This window comes from Nerophis ophidion, linkage group LG28 (assembly GCF_033978795.1).
Source record: "Nerophis ophidion isolate RoL-2023_Sa linkage group LG28, RoL_Noph_v1.0, whole genome shotgun sequence".
Classification (NCBI taxonomy): Eukaryota; Metazoa; Chordata; class Actinopteri; order Syngnathiformes; family Syngnathidae; genus Nerophis; species Nerophis ophidion.
The window spans coordinates 24,905,647-24,924,672 of NC_084638.1; the positions used below are offsets into that span (position 1 = coordinate 24,905,647).

At 43.0% G+C, this 19,026-nt stretch overlaps 1 protein-coding gene across 1 annotated transcript; it reads right to left on the reverse strand.

Annotated features, from left to right (window-relative positions):
- Positions 1-3,058: 3,058 nt before the first annotated feature.
- Positions 3,059-17,749, reverse strand: LOC133544995 (zinc finger protein 771-like). The gene is made up of 2 exons (XM_061890270.1): positions 17,273-17,749; positions 3,059-7,558 (listed from the first exon to the last, which is right to left on the reverse strand). The coding sequence occupies exons 1-2, from the start codon at positions 17,457-17,459 to the stop codon at positions 6,348-6,350; spliced, it is 1,398 nt and encodes a 465-aa protein (XP_061746254.1). The 5' UTR covers positions 17,460-17,749; the 3' UTR covers positions 3,059-6,347.
- Between the last annotated feature and the right edge of the window lie 1,277 nt (positions 17,750-19,026).

Sequence of the window (19,026 nt, forward strand, 5' to 3'; positions counted from 1 at the left end):
CAAGGAAAACTCACACCCAGTGGGACGTCGGTGACAATAATGACTATGAGAACCTTAGAGAGGAGGAAAGCAATGGATGTCGAGCGGGTCTAACATGATACTGTGAAAGTTCAATCCACAATGGATCCAACACAGTCGCAAGAGTCCAGTCCAAAGCGGGTCCAACTCAGCAGAGAGAGTCCCGTTCACAGCGGAGCCACCAGGAAACCATCCCAAGCGGAGGCGGATCAGCAGCGCAGAGATGTCCCCAGCCGATACACAGGCAAGCAGTACATGGCCACCGGATCGGACCGGACCCCCTCCACAAGGGAGAGTGGGACATAGAAGAAAAAGAAAAGAAACAGCAGATCAACTGGTCTAAAAAGGGAGTCTATTTAAAGGCTACAGTATACAAATGAGTTTTAAGGTGAGACTTAAATGCTTCTACTGAGGTGGCATCTCGAACTGTTACCGGGAGGGCATTCCAGAGTACTGGAGCCCGAACGGAAAACGCTCTATAGCCCGCAGACTTTTTTTGGGCTTTGGGAATCACTAATAAGCCGGAGTCCTTTGAACGCAGATTTCTTGCCGGGACATATGGTACAATACAATCGGCAAGATAGGATGGAGCTAGACCGTGTAGTATTTTATATGTAAGTAGTAAAACCTTAAAGTCACATCTTAAGTGCACAGGAAGCCAGTGCAGGTGAGCCAGTACAGGCGTAATGTGATCAAACTTTCTTGTTCTTGTCAAAAGTCTAGCAGCCGCATTTTGTACCAACTGTAATCTTTTAATGCTAGACATGGGGAGACCCGAAAATAATACGTTACAGTAGTCGAGGCGAGACGTAACAAACGCATGGATAATGATCTCAGCGTCTTTAGTGGACAGAATGGAGCGAATTTTAGCGATATTACGGAGATGAAAGAAGGCCGTTTTAGTAACGCTTTTAATGTGTGCCTCAAAGGAGAGAGTTGGGTCTTACATGATGTAAGTATATATGTCATGTAGTAACATTCATAATATGTAATATATACATGATGTAAGTATATATGTAGTATCTAGTAACATTCATAATAACATGTAATATATACATGATGTAAGTATATCTGTAGTATCTAGTAACATTCATAATAACATGTAATATACACATGATGTAAGTATATCTGTAGTATCTGGTAACATTCATAATAACATGTAATATATACATGATGTAAGTATATATCTCATGTAGTAACATTCATAATATGTAATATATACATGATGTAAGTATATATGTAGTATCTAGTAACATTCATAATAACATGTAATATATACATGATGTAAGTATATATGTCATGTAGTAACATTCATAATAACATGTAATATATACATTATATAAGTATACATGTCATGTAGTAACATTCATAATAACATGTAATATATACATGATGTAAGTATATCTGTAGTATCTAGTAACATTGATAATAACATGTAATACATACATGATGTAAGTATATATGTCATGTAGTAACATCCATAATAACGTGTAATATATACATGATGTAAGTATATATGTCATGTAGTAACATTCATAATAACATGTAATGTATACATGATGTAAGTATATCTGTAGTATCTAGTAACATTCATAATAACATGTAATATATACATGATGTAAGTATATCTGTAGTATCTAGTAACATTCATAATAACATGTAATATATACATGATGTAAGTATATATGTCATGTAGTAACATCCATAACGTGTAATATATACATGATGTAAGTACATATGTCATGTAGTAACATTCATAATAACATGTAATACATACATGATGTAAGTATATCTGTAGTATCTAGTAACATTCATAATAACATGTAATATATACATGATGTAAGTATATATGTCATGTAGTAACATTCATAATATGTAATATATACATGATGTAAGTATATATGTAGTATCTAGTAACATTCATAATAACATGTAATATATACATGATGTAAGTATATCTGTAGTATCTAGTAACATTCATAATAACATGTAATATATACATGATGTAAGTATATATGTCATGTAGTAACATTCATAATATGTAATATATACATGATGTAAGTATATCTGTAGTATCTAGTAACATTCATAATAACATGTAATATATACATGATGTAAGTATATATGTCATGTAGTAACATTCATAATATGTAATATATACATGATGTAAGTATATACGTAGTATCTAGTAACAGTCATAATAACATGTAATATATACATGATGTAAGTATATCTGTAGTATCTAGTAACATTCATAATAACATGTAATATATACATGATGTAAGTATATCTGTAGTATCTAGTAACATTCATAATAACATGTAATATATACATGATGTAAGTATATATGTCATGTAGTAACATTCATAATATGTAATATATACATGATGTAAGTATATACGTAGTATCTAGTAACAGTCATAATAACATGTAATATATACATGATGTAAGTATATATGTAGTATCTAGTAACATTCATAATAACATGTAATATATACATGATGTAAGTATATCTGTAGTATCTAGTAACATTCATAATAACATGTAATATATACATGATGTAAGTATATATGTCATGTAGTAACATTCATAATATGTAATATATACATGATGTAAGTATATCTGTAGTATCTAGTAACATTCATAATAACATGTAATATATACATGATGTAAGTATATATGTCATGTAGTAACATTCATAATATGTAATATATACATGATGTAAGTATATACGTAGTATCTAATAACATTCATAATAACATGTAATGTATACATGATGTAAGTATATACGTAGTATCTAATAACATTCATAATAACATGTAATATATACATGATGTAAGTATATCTGTAGTATCTAGTAACATTCATAATATATAATATATACATGAAGTATATATGTCATGTAGTAACATTCATAATAACATGTAATATATACATGATGTAAGTATATATGAAGTATCTAGTAACATTCATAATAACATGTAATATATTCATGAAGTAAGTATATATGTCATGTAGTAACGAGAATCAGACAGTTAGACATGAACAAACGATACTTTATTCTACAAGGTCTCTTGCAAAGGATACAGCGCTGGTTTTCAAATTGCGAGTACAAACAACAATGTTGATCTAACAAAAGGTGTGCATGATTATATTGTATAATGTATAATATACATGTGGAAGGATCGCTGGCACCATCACGGTGGAGACTTGTTTTGGAAAACTGAACCACAACATCATCATCACTTCTTAAATATTAGCAGAAGTACACATTGATGTGAATGACTAGGAAAAACCATGGAGAGTCCATAGTGGATGTAACATAATAGTGAGAGTTCAGTCCATAGTGGATGTAACATAATAGTGAGAGTCCAGTCCATAGTGGATGTAACATAATAGTGAGAGTTCAGTCCATAGTGGATCTAACATAATAGTGAGAGTCCAGTCCATAGTGGATGTAACATAATAGTGAGAGTCCAGTCCATAGTGGATCTAACATAATAGTGAGAGTCCAGTCCATAGTGGATCTAACATAATAGTGAGAGTCCAGTCCATAGTGGATCCAACATAATAGTGTGAATCCAGTCCATAGTGGATCTAAAATAATAGTGAGAGTCCAGTCCATAGTGGATCTAACACAATAGTGTGAATCCAGTCCATAGTGGATCTAACATAATAGTGAGAGTCCAGTCCATAGTGGATCGAACATAATAGTGAGAGTCCAGTCCACAGTGGATCTAACATAATAGTTAGAGTCCAGTCCATAGTGGATCTAACATAATAAGTGTGAGAGTCCAGCCATTAGTGGATCTAACATAATAGTGTGAGAGTCCAGTCCATTAGTGGATCTAACATAATAGTGAGAGTCCAGTCCATAGTGGATCTAACATAATAGTGAGAGTCCAGTCCATAGTGGATCTCACATAATAGTGAGAGTCCAGTCCATGGTGGATCTAACATAATAGTGTGAGAGTCCAGTCCATAGTGGATCTAACATAATAGTGTGAGAGTCCAGTCCATGGTGGATCTAACATAATAGTGTGAGAATCCAGTCCATAGTGGATCTAACATAATAGTGAGAGCCCAGTCCATAGTGGATCTAACACAATAGTGTGAATCCAGTCCATAGTGGATCTAACATAATAGTGAGAGTCCAGTCCATAGTGGATCGAACATAATAGTGAGAGTCCAGTCCACAGTGGATCTAACATAATAGTGAGAGTCCAGTCCATAGTGGATCTAACATAATAGTGTGGGAGTCCAGCCCATAGTGGATCTAACATAATAGTGTGGGAGTCCAGCCATTAGTGGATCTAACATAATAGTGTGAGAGTCCAGTCCATAGTGGATCTAACATAATAGTGTGAGAGTCCAGTCCATAGTGGATCTAACATAATAGTGTGAGAGTCCAGTCCATAGTGGATCTAACATAATAGTGTGAGAGTCCAGTCCATTGTGGATCTAACATAATAGTGTGAGAGTTCAGTCCATAGTGGATCTAACATAATAGTGAGAGTCCAGTCCATTGTGGATCTAACATAATAGTGTGAGAGTCCAGTCCATAGTGGATCTAACATAATAGTGTGAGAGTCCAGTCCATAGTGGATCTAACATAATAGTGAGAGTCCAGTCCATAGTGGATGTAACATAATAGTGTGAGAGTCCAGTCCATAGTGGATTTAACATAATAGTGAAAAGTACACACGTAAATAAATTGCCAGAAATAGCCAATTTGCTCAATTTACCTTTAATAAATACATCTATACATATATTAAAAAATGGGTATTTCTGTCTCATTCCGTCGTACATTTTTTTTCCTTTAACAAGTTTTTTGTAGATAATAAATGATGAAAATAACAAACACTTAATTGAATGGTTTAAAAGAGGAGAAAACACAAAAAAAATAAAAACGTCATTTTGAATCATACGGTAGTTTATCTACAATTTAGACTCTTTAAAATACAAAATTCAACCGAAAAAAATGAAGAGAAAATTAAAAAAAGAATTTATGGAACATCATTAGTAATTATTTTTGATTAAGATTAATTTTAAAATGTTGATGACATGTTTTAAATGTGTTAAAATCCAATCTGCACTTTGTTAGAATATATAACAAATTGGACCAAGCCATATTTCTAACAAAGATAAATCATTATTTCTTCTAGATTTTCCAGAACAAAAATTTTAAAAGAAATTCAAAAGACTTTGAAATAAGATTTAAATTTGATTCTACAGATTTTCTAGATTTGCCAGAATAATTTCTGGGAATTTTAATCATAATAAGTTTGAAGAGATATTTCACAAATATTCTTTGTCGAAAAAACAGAAGCTAAAATGAAGAATAAAATCAAAATGTATTTATTATTCTTTACAATAAAAAAATAAAAAAATAAAAAAATACTTGAACATTGATTTAAATTGTCAGGAAAGAAGAGGAAGGAATTTCAAAGGTAAAAAGGTATATGTGTTTAAAAATCCTAAAACCATTTTAAAGGTTGTATTTTTTTCTCTAAAATTATCTTTCTGAAAGTTATAAGAAGCAAAGTAAAAATAGAAATGAATTTATATAAACAAGTGAAGACCAAGTCTTTAAAATATTTTCTTGGATTTTTAAATTCTATTTGAGTTTTGTCTCTCTTACAATTAAATATGTCCAGCAAAGCGAGACCAGCTTGCTAGTAAATAAATACAATTTCAAAAATAGAGGCAGCTCACTGGTAAGTGCTGCTATTTGAGCTATTTTTAGAACAGGCCAGCGGGCGACTCATCTGGTCCTTACGGGCGACTTGGTGCCCGCGGGCACCACGTGGTGACCCCTGGGCTAGAGTATACAAATGAGTTTTAAGATGGTACTCCGGCTCCCTCCCACCTCCAAAGACCTGCACCTGGGGATTGGCCCCTCCCACCTCCAAAGACCTGCACCTGGGGATAGGCCCCTCCCACCTCCAAAGACATGCACCTGGGGATAGGTTGATTGGCAACACTAAATGGTCCCTAGTGTGTGAATGTTGTCTGTCTATCTGTGTTGGCCCTGCGATGAGGTGGCAACTTGTCCAGGGTGTACTCCGCCTTCCGCCCGATTGTAGCTGAGATAAGCACCAGCGACCCCAAAAGGGAATAAGTGGTAGAAAATGTATGAATGGATGGATGCAAATGCTTCTACTGAGGAAGCATCTCTAGCTGTTACATTCCAGAGTACTGGAGCCCCAATAGAAAACGCTCTATAGCCCGCAGACTTTTTTTGGGCTCTGGGAATCACTATTAAGCCGGATGTTTGCCATTGAAACAATTGAAAAGTAACTCAAAGTTAATGAAACTTTCAGGACGTGTCAGAAATGGGATAAGGAACAAGTGATTAAACTTTGGTGTTGATCCCGATCATCATTTGGGTTCTGCCTGGGAGACGCGGAGCGCTTTCCCATTCCACTGCCGCCGTTCTCACTAGCACACACGTGTCCGTCAAGTTGGTACTCATCGGAGAATCTTTCATCACACATGCTGCAAATTAACACTCTCCCCCCGGCGTGTCCTTGCAGGTGTTTCTCCAAAGAGCTCCTCATTCTAAAGCGAGTGCCGCAGATGCAACAGGAATGAGGTCTTGATCTGCTGTGTCTTTTGGTGTGCGCCTTCAAATGATCCTTCCTCGTAAAGGAGACGTCGCAGGTTGAGCAATGGAAAGGTTTCTCCCCGGTGTGCGTTTTCATGTGTCGATTCAGGGTGGTGTTTCGAACGAAACCCTTCCCGCACACCGAGCAGGTAAAAGGTTTCACTCCGGGGTGAGTTCTCATGTGTATTCTCAGACTTTCTTTCCGTGTGAACGCCACGCCACACACTGAACAGGAAAAACGTTTCTCTTGCGCGTGGATTGTGGCGTGTTTTATCAGGTCCGCTTGCACGCGGAACACTTGACTACACGCCGAGCACGGGAAGGAATTCTCTCCGGTGTGATTTTTCATGTGTCTCTTTACAGACTGCTTGAGGGTAAAGGTTTTGTCACAGTGAAAACACCTCAGGAGAGTTTTGTCACGACCACACGTCTTGTCGTCTTTACGGTCTTCAACATCGGCGTTGGACGAGTGTGACGTGGTGTCCTCGCTATCTGATAGTGGAGCTAAGAGCTTGTCTGCTTGTGATCCTCCACAGTGGTCTCCATCAGCTTCTGTTGCTTCTCTCTTCTCCTCACTTTCCCCTTCGACCTCACCATCTTCACCCTTCACAGGGACACCAGTACCTGGGGACTCCTCCAGTCCTTCAACATCCTCTCCCTCCTGACTGATGCTGTGTTCCATCGCTTCTTCTTTAATGTCTCGGAACTGTGGCTCTTCTGCGTTTTCTTTAACGTGGGAGGGTTGTGGCTCCTCTGCTTCTTCTTTAATGCCTTGGAGCTGTGGCTCCTCTGCTTCCTCTTTAAAGTGTTGGAGCGGTGGTACCTCTCCTCCCTCTTTAATGTGTCGGGAATGTGGTACCTCTTCTTCCTCATGTATGTGGGGGGACTGTGGTTCCTCCTCCGGCTCATGAGGTAGAGGTTCTTCACCGAGGCCTGCGAGACAGGAGAAAACAAACATTCTTTAGAAAAGTGCTCCTTTGCTCGGTCACTTGAGACATAGTCCTGCGCCAGCGTATGATCTCACAATCTCATCAGTTCCCCCTCACAGCAGTCTGGGTACGTCCAGCTGACATGTGAATCAATCAATCAATCAATGTTTATTTATGTAGCCCCAAATCACAAATGTCTCAAAGGACTGCACAAATCATTACGACTACAACATCCTCGGAAGAACCCACGAAAGGGCAAGGAAAACTCACACCCAGTGGGCAGGGAGAATTCACATCCAGTGGGACGCCAGTGAAAATGCTGACTATGAGAAACCTTGGAGAGGACTTCAGATGTGGGCAATCCCCCCCCTCTAGGGGACCGAAAGCAATGGATGTCGAGCGGGTCTAACATGATACTGTGAAAGTTCAATCCATAGTGGTTCCAACACAGCCGCAAGAGTTCAGTTCAAGCGGATCCAAGACAGCAGCGAGAGTCCCGTCCACAGGAAACCATCCCAAGCGGAGGCAGATCAGCAGCGTAGAGATGTCCCCAACCCATACACAGGCGAGCGGTCCATCCTGGGTCCCGACGAGCGGTCCATCCTGGGTCTCGACTCTGGACAGCCAGTACTTCATCCATGGTCATCGGACCGGACGCCCTCCACAAGGGAGGGGGGGACATAGGAGAAAAAACAAAAGAAGCGGCAGATCAAATGGTCTAAAAAGGAGGTCTATTTAAAGGCTAGAGTATACAGATGAGTTTTAAGGTGAAGAAGACCTTGAGGGGAATCCTTCCTAGGCCAACATCCAATCCACCTTATTCATATAAAAACATCCTAAAAGGTCATTCCTGCACTCTTTAATGGTCGACGCCCTACGTGAAAGTTTTCCGTTCTTCCTCTGATTAAGTCATAAACACATAGGAAATAATGTACCTCATGCCAGCCTGCACGCAGTAGTACTAGTGATGAGCTCCCCCTGCTGGTGGACTATAATTAATGATTTTCACATTCATCCTTAGAGACATGTCTGGCCTGAAAAAACCTTAAAGGGGAACTTTATCAGCAGACCTATGTAAGCGTCAATATATACCTTGATGGTGCAGAAAAAAGACCATCTATTTTTTTAACCGATTTCCGAACTCTAAATGGGTGAATTTTGGCGAATTAAACGTCTTTCTGTTTATCGCGCTGGAGGCGATGACGCCAGAATGTGACGTCGCCGAGGTAACATACCCGCCATTTTCATTTTTAACACATTACAAACACCGGGTCTCAGCTCTGTTATTTTCCGTTTTTTTTTACTATTTTTTGGAACCTTGGAGACATCAAGCCTCGCCGGTGTGTTGTCGGAGGGTATAACAACACTAACAGGGAGGGATTCAAGTTGCACCACTGGCAAGAAATCTGCCGCCAGACCCCCATTGAATGTGCCAGAGTGTCTCCACATTTGACCGGCGATGCTAAGGCAGACATGGCACAGAGATGTATGGATAACCTGCAGATGCATTTGCAACTATATAACGTTTCCTCCCACCCACATTTAATGCGAAAAAAAAACACTTACCAATCGACGGATTTAAGTTGCTCCAGTGTCAAAAGATGCGAAAGTCCTGATCGTTTGGTCCGCACATTTTACCGGCGATGCTAACGCAGCTATTCGGCCATGCTATGGCTATGAATAGCGTCAATAGCTATTCGCTCAATAGCTTCAGTTTCTTCTTCAATATTTTCATACTCCAACCATCTGTTTAAATACATGCGTAATCTCTTGAATCGCTTAAGTCGCTGAAATCCGAGTTTGAATCCGAGCTAATGTCGCTATATCTTGCTGTGGTATTCCCATTGTTTGTTTGTATTGGCAGCACTGTGTGACGTCACAGGGAAATGGCCAGTGTCTTCGTAGAGAGTCGAAAATAAGGCACTTTAAAGCTTTATTTAGGGATATTCCGAGACTGGTAAAATTTTGAAAAAAAATTCAAAAAATACAACAAGCCACTGGGAACTGATTTTTATTGTTTTTAACCCTTGTGAAATTGTGATAATGTTCCCCTTTAAGGTTAGGGCTTTGGTGATGAAGAAAAGTTGCAATCAAATCAAATTAGCTTCATGGCATAGCCTCTTAACTTCGTGTGAGTGATTAGGATTGTTGACTTCTCTGAGCCCATTTAAGTAGGGCTCATGTGATGCGGTCATTAGACTCGGTTACAAACGCGGCAATGGGAAAGTCAAAGGAACTCCGCATAGATCTGACAAAACAAATCATTGACTTGTAAAAGTCAACAAAGTCACTTGGGAGACATTTCTAAGCAGCTTAAGGTCCCAAGAGCAAATGTGCAGAGAATTGTTCAAAGTATAAAGTGCATGGCACAGTTTTGTCACTGCCACGATTAGGAAGAAAATGCAAGCTATCACGTGCTGCTGAGAGAAAATTAGTCAGGATGATCAAGAGTCAACCGAGAACCACCAAAAAGCAGGTCTGCAATGAATTGGAAGCTGCTGGATAAAAGGTGTCCGTGTCCACAGTCAAGCGTGTTTTGCACCGCCATGGACTGAGAGGCTACCATGCAAGAAGGAAGCCCTTGCTGTGGAAGCCACACCTTAAGGCTGCTGATCACATGGACAAAGATAAGACCTTCTGGAGGAAAGTTCTGTGGTCAGATGAAACAAAAATGGAGCTGTTTGGCCACAATACCCAGCAATATGTTTGGAGGAGTGAAGGTGAGGCCTTTAAACCCAGGGGATTAAAGGGACACGCGGTAGGTAATAGATGGATGGATAGAGCAATATGAACCAGCAGCCATTACCACATGTAGGAAGAGGATAGACAGGACTGCGCTGATGCAGCCCGGGACCCAAATCCGCCCCTTGATCCTTTTCCCCCATGTCACCAGTCGGCTTTATCAAAGTGGTGTTGCTGCACTGACTAGTTTACTGGACTCTATGTATTTACAACAATCCGGACAGGATGCGGCAGCAGACGAAGAAGGTGGGAGTGGAAGCAGAAGCTGTCCTGGAGCAACTTCTGACGCTTCAACAAAGAATGGACATTCTGCAGAACCGACTCAAGGAAGCGGTCGACAGCAGCCTTAACCAAGAGGACAGACTGAGGGCAGCGATGAAGATCATAGCTGGAGAGGTGAAAGGATGTGGACACCAAGGTGTAGAATTTCGACCAAGTTTTTGTAGCATGTCTGCGTCAACGAGATGAAAGGTGGGGCGAGGAACTAAAAAATACTCTTCTAAAACCCGACGGTCTTGGCGACAAGCTAGCTCCTGCAGCCACTACACCAGCCAACCACCACCCACTTAACAAAGACGTCACCTTCCCCGTTACACCTGCTGTCACCACCAGACCAGCCATCAGAATGGTATTTCCCCAGTTTGGAGAGTCCAGAGGCTTATCCGATGTCACAGACTTTATTCAACAGTGTGAAAGCTTTCTAGCACTCCGCCCTCTGAGCGATGCTGAGCTGGGGGGGAACCCTCAATGCTGTCTTAAAAAGGTCCTGCCAGGAGTTGGTGGTCGGCAGCCCGCAGTAATACAACCGGCTGGTCTATATCTAAGCAGACCTTCCTTGAAGCCTTCTTGCCAACTGACTGTGAATCAGAGATTGAGATGAAGCTGCCCTCAAACCTTCAAACCCCTAATGAGTGCTTGCGAGATTTTGCCGATGATTATCGTGCCCTCTGCCTGAAGTGGAGACCTGACATGGAGAAAGCCAGTGGTCTACGTGGCATTGTGACTACAGTAGAACAGTTAGTCAAGGTGGGCTCCCTGATTGAACGGGATTGGAGTAACAGTAAAGACTATTGGAGTCGTGCAACCTTTCAAAAAGATCTAGCAAGAAGGTGGATCATGGTTCGAGTCGAAGTGGGGCCGACTTTACTGCTGCTATGGCCGAACAATCCCTCCTGGTGCTTCCTATCAGCATGTGCGGCTCCAAAGGAGATGGAGTCCTGGACTCTGGATGCACCTACTCACTGATGAGTCATTCATTATGGAAGGCTGTGAAGAAAGGCGGCAAGGGTCTGGAGCCAAGCGGTATACCAAAGTTTGTCCTGGTAAATGGACAAGTCAACCAAGCAGTTGAAAAAAAGCCACCCTGCTCCTCAATCGACATGACTTTCACGGCATCCTACAGGTTGACGTGATGGCTGACGGCCATTTGTGTATGCCCTTGTTACTGGGTCAGGACTTAATGACCACATCACAATGGGACTCAGGCCTCATCACAGGAAGTATGTCCCACCGGGAGGGAAAGAATTCAAATTTCTCCCCAAAGGCAGAGAAAGGCTTCACTGGACTCACACCGATTCCTCCGTTAATTTTTACATGGCCATAAACGAGGAACGACAAGTCAACGAGTCTGCAATCCCCCTCCTCGAATCTCAACCATAGCTGGTGCGGCCACTGCTGAAGAAGTGGCCAACTGTTTGGACTGAGACTACTGGGGCCACCAGGGTGATTAAACATAAAATCAACACCATGGATGAGATGCCTGTTAGGCAGCGAGCTTACCGAGTGTCCAGTCAAAAACACAAAATAATTGAAGACTGAAGAGTGATAGAGCCATCGACATCTTTGTGGGCCTCTCCAGTTGTTCTGACGCCCAGGAAAGACGGCACACTCCGATTCTGTGTAGACTACAGGGACCTGAACGCCAAGACCCAGCATGACGCATATCCCATAACCCTCATACATGAAATCCTGGAGTCGTTGCAAGGTGCCAAATATTTTAGCCCCTTTGACCTGCAGAGGGACTACTGGCAGGTTGCCATGGATGACGACAGCAAGCCAAAGACTGCCATGGTCACCCATCTAGGCCTATACCAATTCAAAGTCATGCCTTTTAGACCAGCTCATCTTCCTTATACACCTAATATCAGGCAAAGGACTGGAAGTGGATCCAGAAAAAATATCTGCAATACCTGCATATCCTCCTCCCACAGATCTGAAAAGTATTCAGAGGTTTCTTGGCATGGTTGGCTGGTACCACAAGTCCAACCCCAGGCTAGCCAACATTACAACTCCCCTAAACCAAATAAAGAAGAAGGATGTTCCCTGGCAGTGGAGTCTTACTGGCCAGGCGGCCTACGACCACCTGAAATCCATACTGCAGTCACCACCAGCGCTTGCTCAGCCCCATCCATGGGTCAGTTTCTAGGTTTACTTTGATGCCAGTGACTTGGGCCTGGCGCTGTCCTGATGCAACGCCTCGAAGGTGAAGAACGGCCAATTGCTTTTGCCTCCAGAGCTCTCCAAGGAGCTGAACTCCGCTACTCCACTGCCGAGTTGGGGTGTCTCAAATTAGCCGGGTTGGGGTGTCTCAAGTTTGCCGGGTTGGAGAGTCTCAAGTTACCCGGGTTGGAGAGTCTCAAGTTAGCCGGGTGGGGACGTCTCAAGTTTCAGATGTTAACCGGGTTGGGGTGTCAGAAGTTATATTTTATTTATTGGGTTGTCACAAGTCAGAAGTTATATTTTATTTTTTGGGTTGTCACAAGTTAGCCGGGTTGGGGTGTCAGAAGTTAGCCAAGTTGGGGTGTCGGACATTAACCGGGTTGTGGTGTCACAAGTTAGCCGGGTTGAGGTGTCAGATGTTAGCCGGGTTGTGGTGTCAGATGTTAGCCGGTTTGGGGTGTCAGAAATTAGCCGAGTTGGTGTGTCAGAAGTTAGCCGGGTTATGGTGTCACAAGTTAGCCGGGTTGGGGTGTCACAAGTTAGCCGGGTTGGGGTGTCACAAGTTAGCCGGGTTGGGGTGTCACAAGTTAGCCGGGTTGTCATGTCAGAAGTTAGCCGGGTTGTCGTGTCAGAAGTTAGCCGGGTTGGGGTGTCAGAAGTTTGCCGGATTAGGGTGTTAGAAGTTAACCAGGTTGAGGTGTCAGAAGTTAACCGGGTTGGGGTGTCTCAAGTTAACCGGGTTGGGGTGTCTCAAGTTAACCGGGTTGGGGTGTCTCAAGTTAACCGGGTTGGCGTGTTTCAAGTTAGCCGGGTTTGGGTGTCACAGGTTAGCCAGGTCGTGGTGTCACAAGTTAGCTGGGTCGTGGTGTCACAAGTTAGCCAAGTCGTGGTGTCACAAGTTATATTTTATTTGTTGGGTTGTCAGAAGTTAGCTGGGTTGTCGTGTCAGCAGTTAGCCGGGTATTGGTGTCAGAACTTAGCCGGGTCGTGGTGTCAGAAGTTATATTTTATTTGTTGGGTTGTCAGAAGTTAGCCAGGTTGTCGTGTCAGCAGTTAGCGGGTACTGGTGTCAGAAGTTAGCCGGGTCGTGGTGTCACAAGTTATATTTTATTTGTTGGGTTGTCAGAAGTTAGCCAGGTTGTCGTGTCAGAAGTTAGCCGGGTTGGGGTGTCTCAAGTCAGCCGGGTTGGGGTGTCAGAAGTTAGCCGGTTTGTGGTGTCAGAAGTTAGCTGGGTTGTGATGTCAGAAGTTAGCCGGGTTGGGTTCTCAGAAGTTATATTTTATTCGTTGGGGTGTCACAAGTTAGCCAGGTTGTGGTGTCAGATGTTAGCCGGTTTGGGGTGTCACAAGTTAGCTGGTTTGGGATGTCAGAAGTTAATCGGGTTTGGGATATCAGAAGTTAACCGGGTTGGGGTGTCACAAGTTACATTTTATTCGTTGGGTTGTCAGAAGTTAGCCGGGTTGTGGCGTCAGAAGTTATATTTTATCCGTTGGGTTGTCAGAAGTTAGCCGGGTTGTAGTGTCAGAAGTTACATTTTATTCGTTGGGTTGTCAGAAGTTAGCCGGGTTGTGGTGTCAGAAGTTATATTTTATTCGTTGGGTTGTCAGAAGTTAGTTGTGTTATGGTGTCAGAAGTTAGCCAGGTTGTGGTGTCACAAGTTATATTTTATTTGTTGGGGTGTCAGATGTTAGCCGGGTTGGAGTGTCAGATGTTAGCCGGTTTGGGGTGTCAGAAGTCAACCGGGTTTTGGATATCAGAAGTTAACCGGGTTGGGGTGTCACAAGTTAGCTGAGTTAGGGTGTCACAAGTTAGCCTAGTTGGCGTGTCACAAGTTGCAGGGTTGGGGTGTCAAAAGTTAGCAGGGTTGGGTTGTCAGAAGTTCTGTTTTATTCATTGGGTTGTCACAAGTTAGCCGGGTTGGGGTGTCACAAGTTGCAGGGTTGGGGTGTCAGAAGTTGCAGGGTTGGGGTGTCACAAGTTGCAGGGTTGGGGTGTCAAAAGTTAGCAGGGTTGGGTTGTCAGAAGTTCTGTTTTATTCATTGGGGTGTCACAAGTCAGAAGTTAGCCGGGTTGTCATGTCAGAAGTTAGCCTGATTGTCGTGTCAGAAGTTAGCCGGGTTGTGGTGTCACAAGTTAGCCGGGTTGAGGTGTCAGATGTTAGCCGGGTTGTGGTGTCAGATGTTAGCCGGTTTGGGGTGTCAGAAATTAGCCGAGTTGGTGTGTCAGAAGTTAGCCGGGTTATGGTGTCACAAGTTAGCCGGGTTGGGGTGTCACAAGTTAGCCGGGTTGTGGTGTCACAAGTTAGCCGGGTTGTCATGTCAGAAGTTAGCTGGGTTGTGATGTCAGAAGTTAGCCGGGTTGCCGTGTCAGAAGTTAGCCGGGTTGTCGTGTCAGAAGTTAGCCGGGTTGGGGTGTCAGAAGTTAGCCGGGTTGTCGCGTCAGAAGTTAACTGGGTTGGCGTGTCAGAAGTTTGCCGGATTGTGGTGTTAGAAGTTAACCAGGTTGGGGTGTCAGAAGTTAACCGGGTTGGGGTGTCTCAAGTTAACCGGGTTGGCGTGTTTCAAGTTAGCCGGGTTTGGGTGTCACAGGTTAGCCAGGTCAGGGTGTCACAAGTTAGCCGGGTTTGGGTGTCACAGGTTAGCTAGGTCAGGGTGTCACAAGTTAGCTGGGTCGTGGTGTCACAAGTTAGCCAAGTCGTGGTGTCAGAAGTTATATTTTATCTGTTGGGTTGTCAGAAGTTAGCCGGGTTGTCGTGTCAGCAGTTAGCCGGGTGCTGGTGTCAGAAGTTAGCTGGGTCGTGGTGTCACAAGTTATATTTTATTTGTTGGGTTGTCAGAAGTTAGCCAGGTTGTCGTGTCAGAAGTTAGCCGGGTTGGGGTGTCTCAAGTCAGCCGGGTTGGGGTGTCTCAAGTCAGCCGGGTTGGGGTGTCAGAAGTTAGCCGGTTTGTGGTGTCAGAAGTTAGCTGGGTTGTGATGTCAGAAGTTAGCTGGGTTGGGTTCTCAGAAGTTATATTTTATTCGTTGGGGTGTCACAAGTAAGCCAGGTTGTGGTGTCAGATGTTAGCCGGTTAGGAGTGTCACAAGTTAGCTGGTTTGGGATGTCAGAAGTTAATCGGGTTTGGGATATCAGAAGTTAACCGGGTTGGGGTGTCACAAGTTAGCCGGGTTGGGGTGTCACAAGTTACATTTTATTCGTTGGGTTGTCAGAAGTTAGCCGGGTTGTGGTGTCAGAAGTTATATTTTATTCGTTGGGTTGTCAGAAGTTAGTTGTGTTATGGTGTCAGAAGTTAGCCAGGTTGTGGTGTCACAAGTTATATTTTATTTGTTGGGGTGTCAGATGTTAGCCGGGTTGGAGTGTCAGATGTTAGCCGGTTTGGGGTGTCAGAAGTCAACCGGGTTTTGGATATCAGAAGTTAACCGGGTTGGGGTGTCACAAGTTAGCTGAGTTAGGGTGTCACAAGTTAGCCTAGTTGGCGTGTCACAAGTTGCAGGGTTGGGGTGTCAAAAGTTAGCAGGGTTGGGTTGTCAGAAGTTCTGTTTTATTCATTGGGTTGTCACAAGTTAGCCGGGTTGGGGTGTCACAAGTTGCAGGGTTGGGGTGTCACAAGTTGCAGGGTTGGGGTGTCACAAGTTGCAGGGTTGGGGTGTCAAAAGTTAGCAGGGTTGGGTTGTCAGAAGTTCTGTTTTATTCATTGGGGTGTCACAAGTCAGAAGTTAGCCGGGTTGTCATGTCAGAAGTTAGCCTGATTGTCGTGTCAGAAGTTAGCCGGGTTGTGGTGTCAGAAGTTAGCCGGGTTGTCATGTCAGAAGTTAGCCGGGTTGTCATGTCAGAAGTTAGCCGGGTTGTGGTGTCAGAAGTTAGCCGGGTTGTCATGTCAGAAGTTAGCCGGGTTGTCATGTCAGAAGTTAGCCGGGTTGTGGTGTCAGAAGTTAGCCGGGTTGTCATGTCAGAAGTTAGCCGGGTTGTGGTGTCAGAAGTTAGCCGGGTTGTCATGTCAGAAGTTAGCCGGGTTGTCATGTCAGAAGTTAGCCTGATTGTCGTGTCAGAAGTTAGCCGGGTTGGGTTGTCAGAAGTTGGTTGTGTTATGGTGTCAGAAGTTAGCCGGGTCGTGGTGTCAGAAGTTAGCCAGGTTGGGGTGTTTGCATAAGAAAGTAAAAACATGTTATTGTCTTACATCTCAATTGTGAATGACAGGCAAAAATCAATAAAATAAAATCTACATCCTGTGAACGGGCTGATGCTGTGGCGAAAGCGAGAAAATAAATACATGTTGGTAAAAGGCAAATTTCAGCAAAAATGTCCGTCAATCTTTTTATAACCTGGTTAATGATTGTTGGCGGTAAACCCAGAGAGGCATGTGTGTGTTGTAAAATGATGTTAGAATTAGCTTTATTGTTTGGCTTTAGGCCCTCGGCCCAGCTCTGACTTGTTCCACCACTGGTCATCCTGATTATATGACATATTCCAAATGTCATTTTTCTGTCAATAATCAAATATAAAGTTAGTAAAGATGTGGGAGTAAGAAGTCAACAAACCTGTTCTGTGTAACTCATCTTGATGTTTCTTGAAGACAGCGTCCAGTAGTTGATTATTCTCCTCCTTTGTTCTAGAAAGTTCCGCCTCGTATTCTGCTATCGTTCTTTCTAACACTACAAATATTTCCTCGACGGCAGCAGTTAGTCGCTGGTCCACCAACGCTCTCAACATGTGTAATGTAGACATTTTCACACAATGCCAACACTTTGACACTCACACTTAATCTCTACTTAGCGATGTGTTGATAACTTCTGTGTCTTCTGTTAGCAGCTAACAAGCTAAGCTAACTAGCGAGCCAAGCTAAACTAGTGAGCTAAGCTAACGAGCGAGCAAACTTACTCACGCGCCAAGACGATTTCATCCTTAAATAAATAATTAAATATGTATCTTATAGGGAGTAAATATTAACAAAGTGGGGAAACAAATATTAAGACTGACTTGTCGGCGTCCACAAGATCCGTCCGCGCTTGCGCGAAGATTACGTAATTTCCTGAACAGGCGTTTTTATTTTTTTCAGGTGGAGCTTCTGTCACGTCATGTTTTGGTTAAAATAAATATAATAAAATAAAAAAAACTTACGTTGGAGTAAAAAGGAATACGGATATAGCAACTGTTACACTTTTCCTGCTGCCGGCTTTTAGACCTTCCTCCACATAGATATGTTATAAAGTGACAAAGCATTGAGTGCTACTGCCTACTGGCGCCGACGAGACGCGGGGCCGCCATCTTGGAGTGGTGATCCGCTCAACTCAGTGCAATTCATTTGGCAGAGCAATGAACTGTCATTCATCTTACCTCACTGAATACCACTCATTTTCACCCCCTTTTTTGTCATACGTGTAGCTATGATAAAGGATGCGTGTTTTATTATTCATAGTTTGCTTAACAGTGATAAAATATTTTTATATGCTATAAGGGACCAGACGTCCGAGATCAAAACTGGTAATATAATCCCAGAGAAGGGGGAAAACAACGGTCAGCTATTTTCAAGTTGAAGAAACAATATGATTATGTTATATATACATGCGTATATCCCACAAACAGCCGGTGTGGCGCCCAGGGAACCAGGGACCACTGGCCTCACGCAGCCAGGCAGGCCAGCAACAGGAACTCCAGAGCCCGGCCCACTGTGCCGCCCGGAAGAGGACAAGGCACAAGAGAAGCAGCAGACAGCCAGACCCCAAGCCAGCGAGAGAGCCCCCCCACACGGGAAAAAAGACCGGTTTCTCCGCCTGAGGGACCCAGATACTCCCAGCAACCGGACGTTAAGACCGCCCCCGCCCCACCAGCAACCGGGACCCCACGAGCCCTACTCCCCATCACCGGAGAAAACAGTGCGGCCCGCCCCAGGCCACCCCACCTAAGTCAGCAGCCGCATGACCACCCACCCCACCCGCACGGACCTCAAAGATAAAGATGGAACAACCAGCAACCACCCTGTCGAGTTCCACCCCCGGAGGAGGGGGTAAAAAATAAATAATAATAATTAAAAATATATATATAACAATAATAAAAAAATACTAATCACAGTGGAGGTACAAAACTTGGCTACAAAATACAAACATGAAACAAAAACACTTGCTCGATGGCATGAAATAATGGACATCAACAAAATGACTTAGCACAAAAGCAATTGACTATGAACTACAAACAAAAACTTACGTGGACAAAATGAAAAGCATAGCAAGGCATGAAGCAGCCAATCGAGGGCGTGAAGGAGGTGCAGCATGGGAAGGTGCCTTGCATGGCAGCT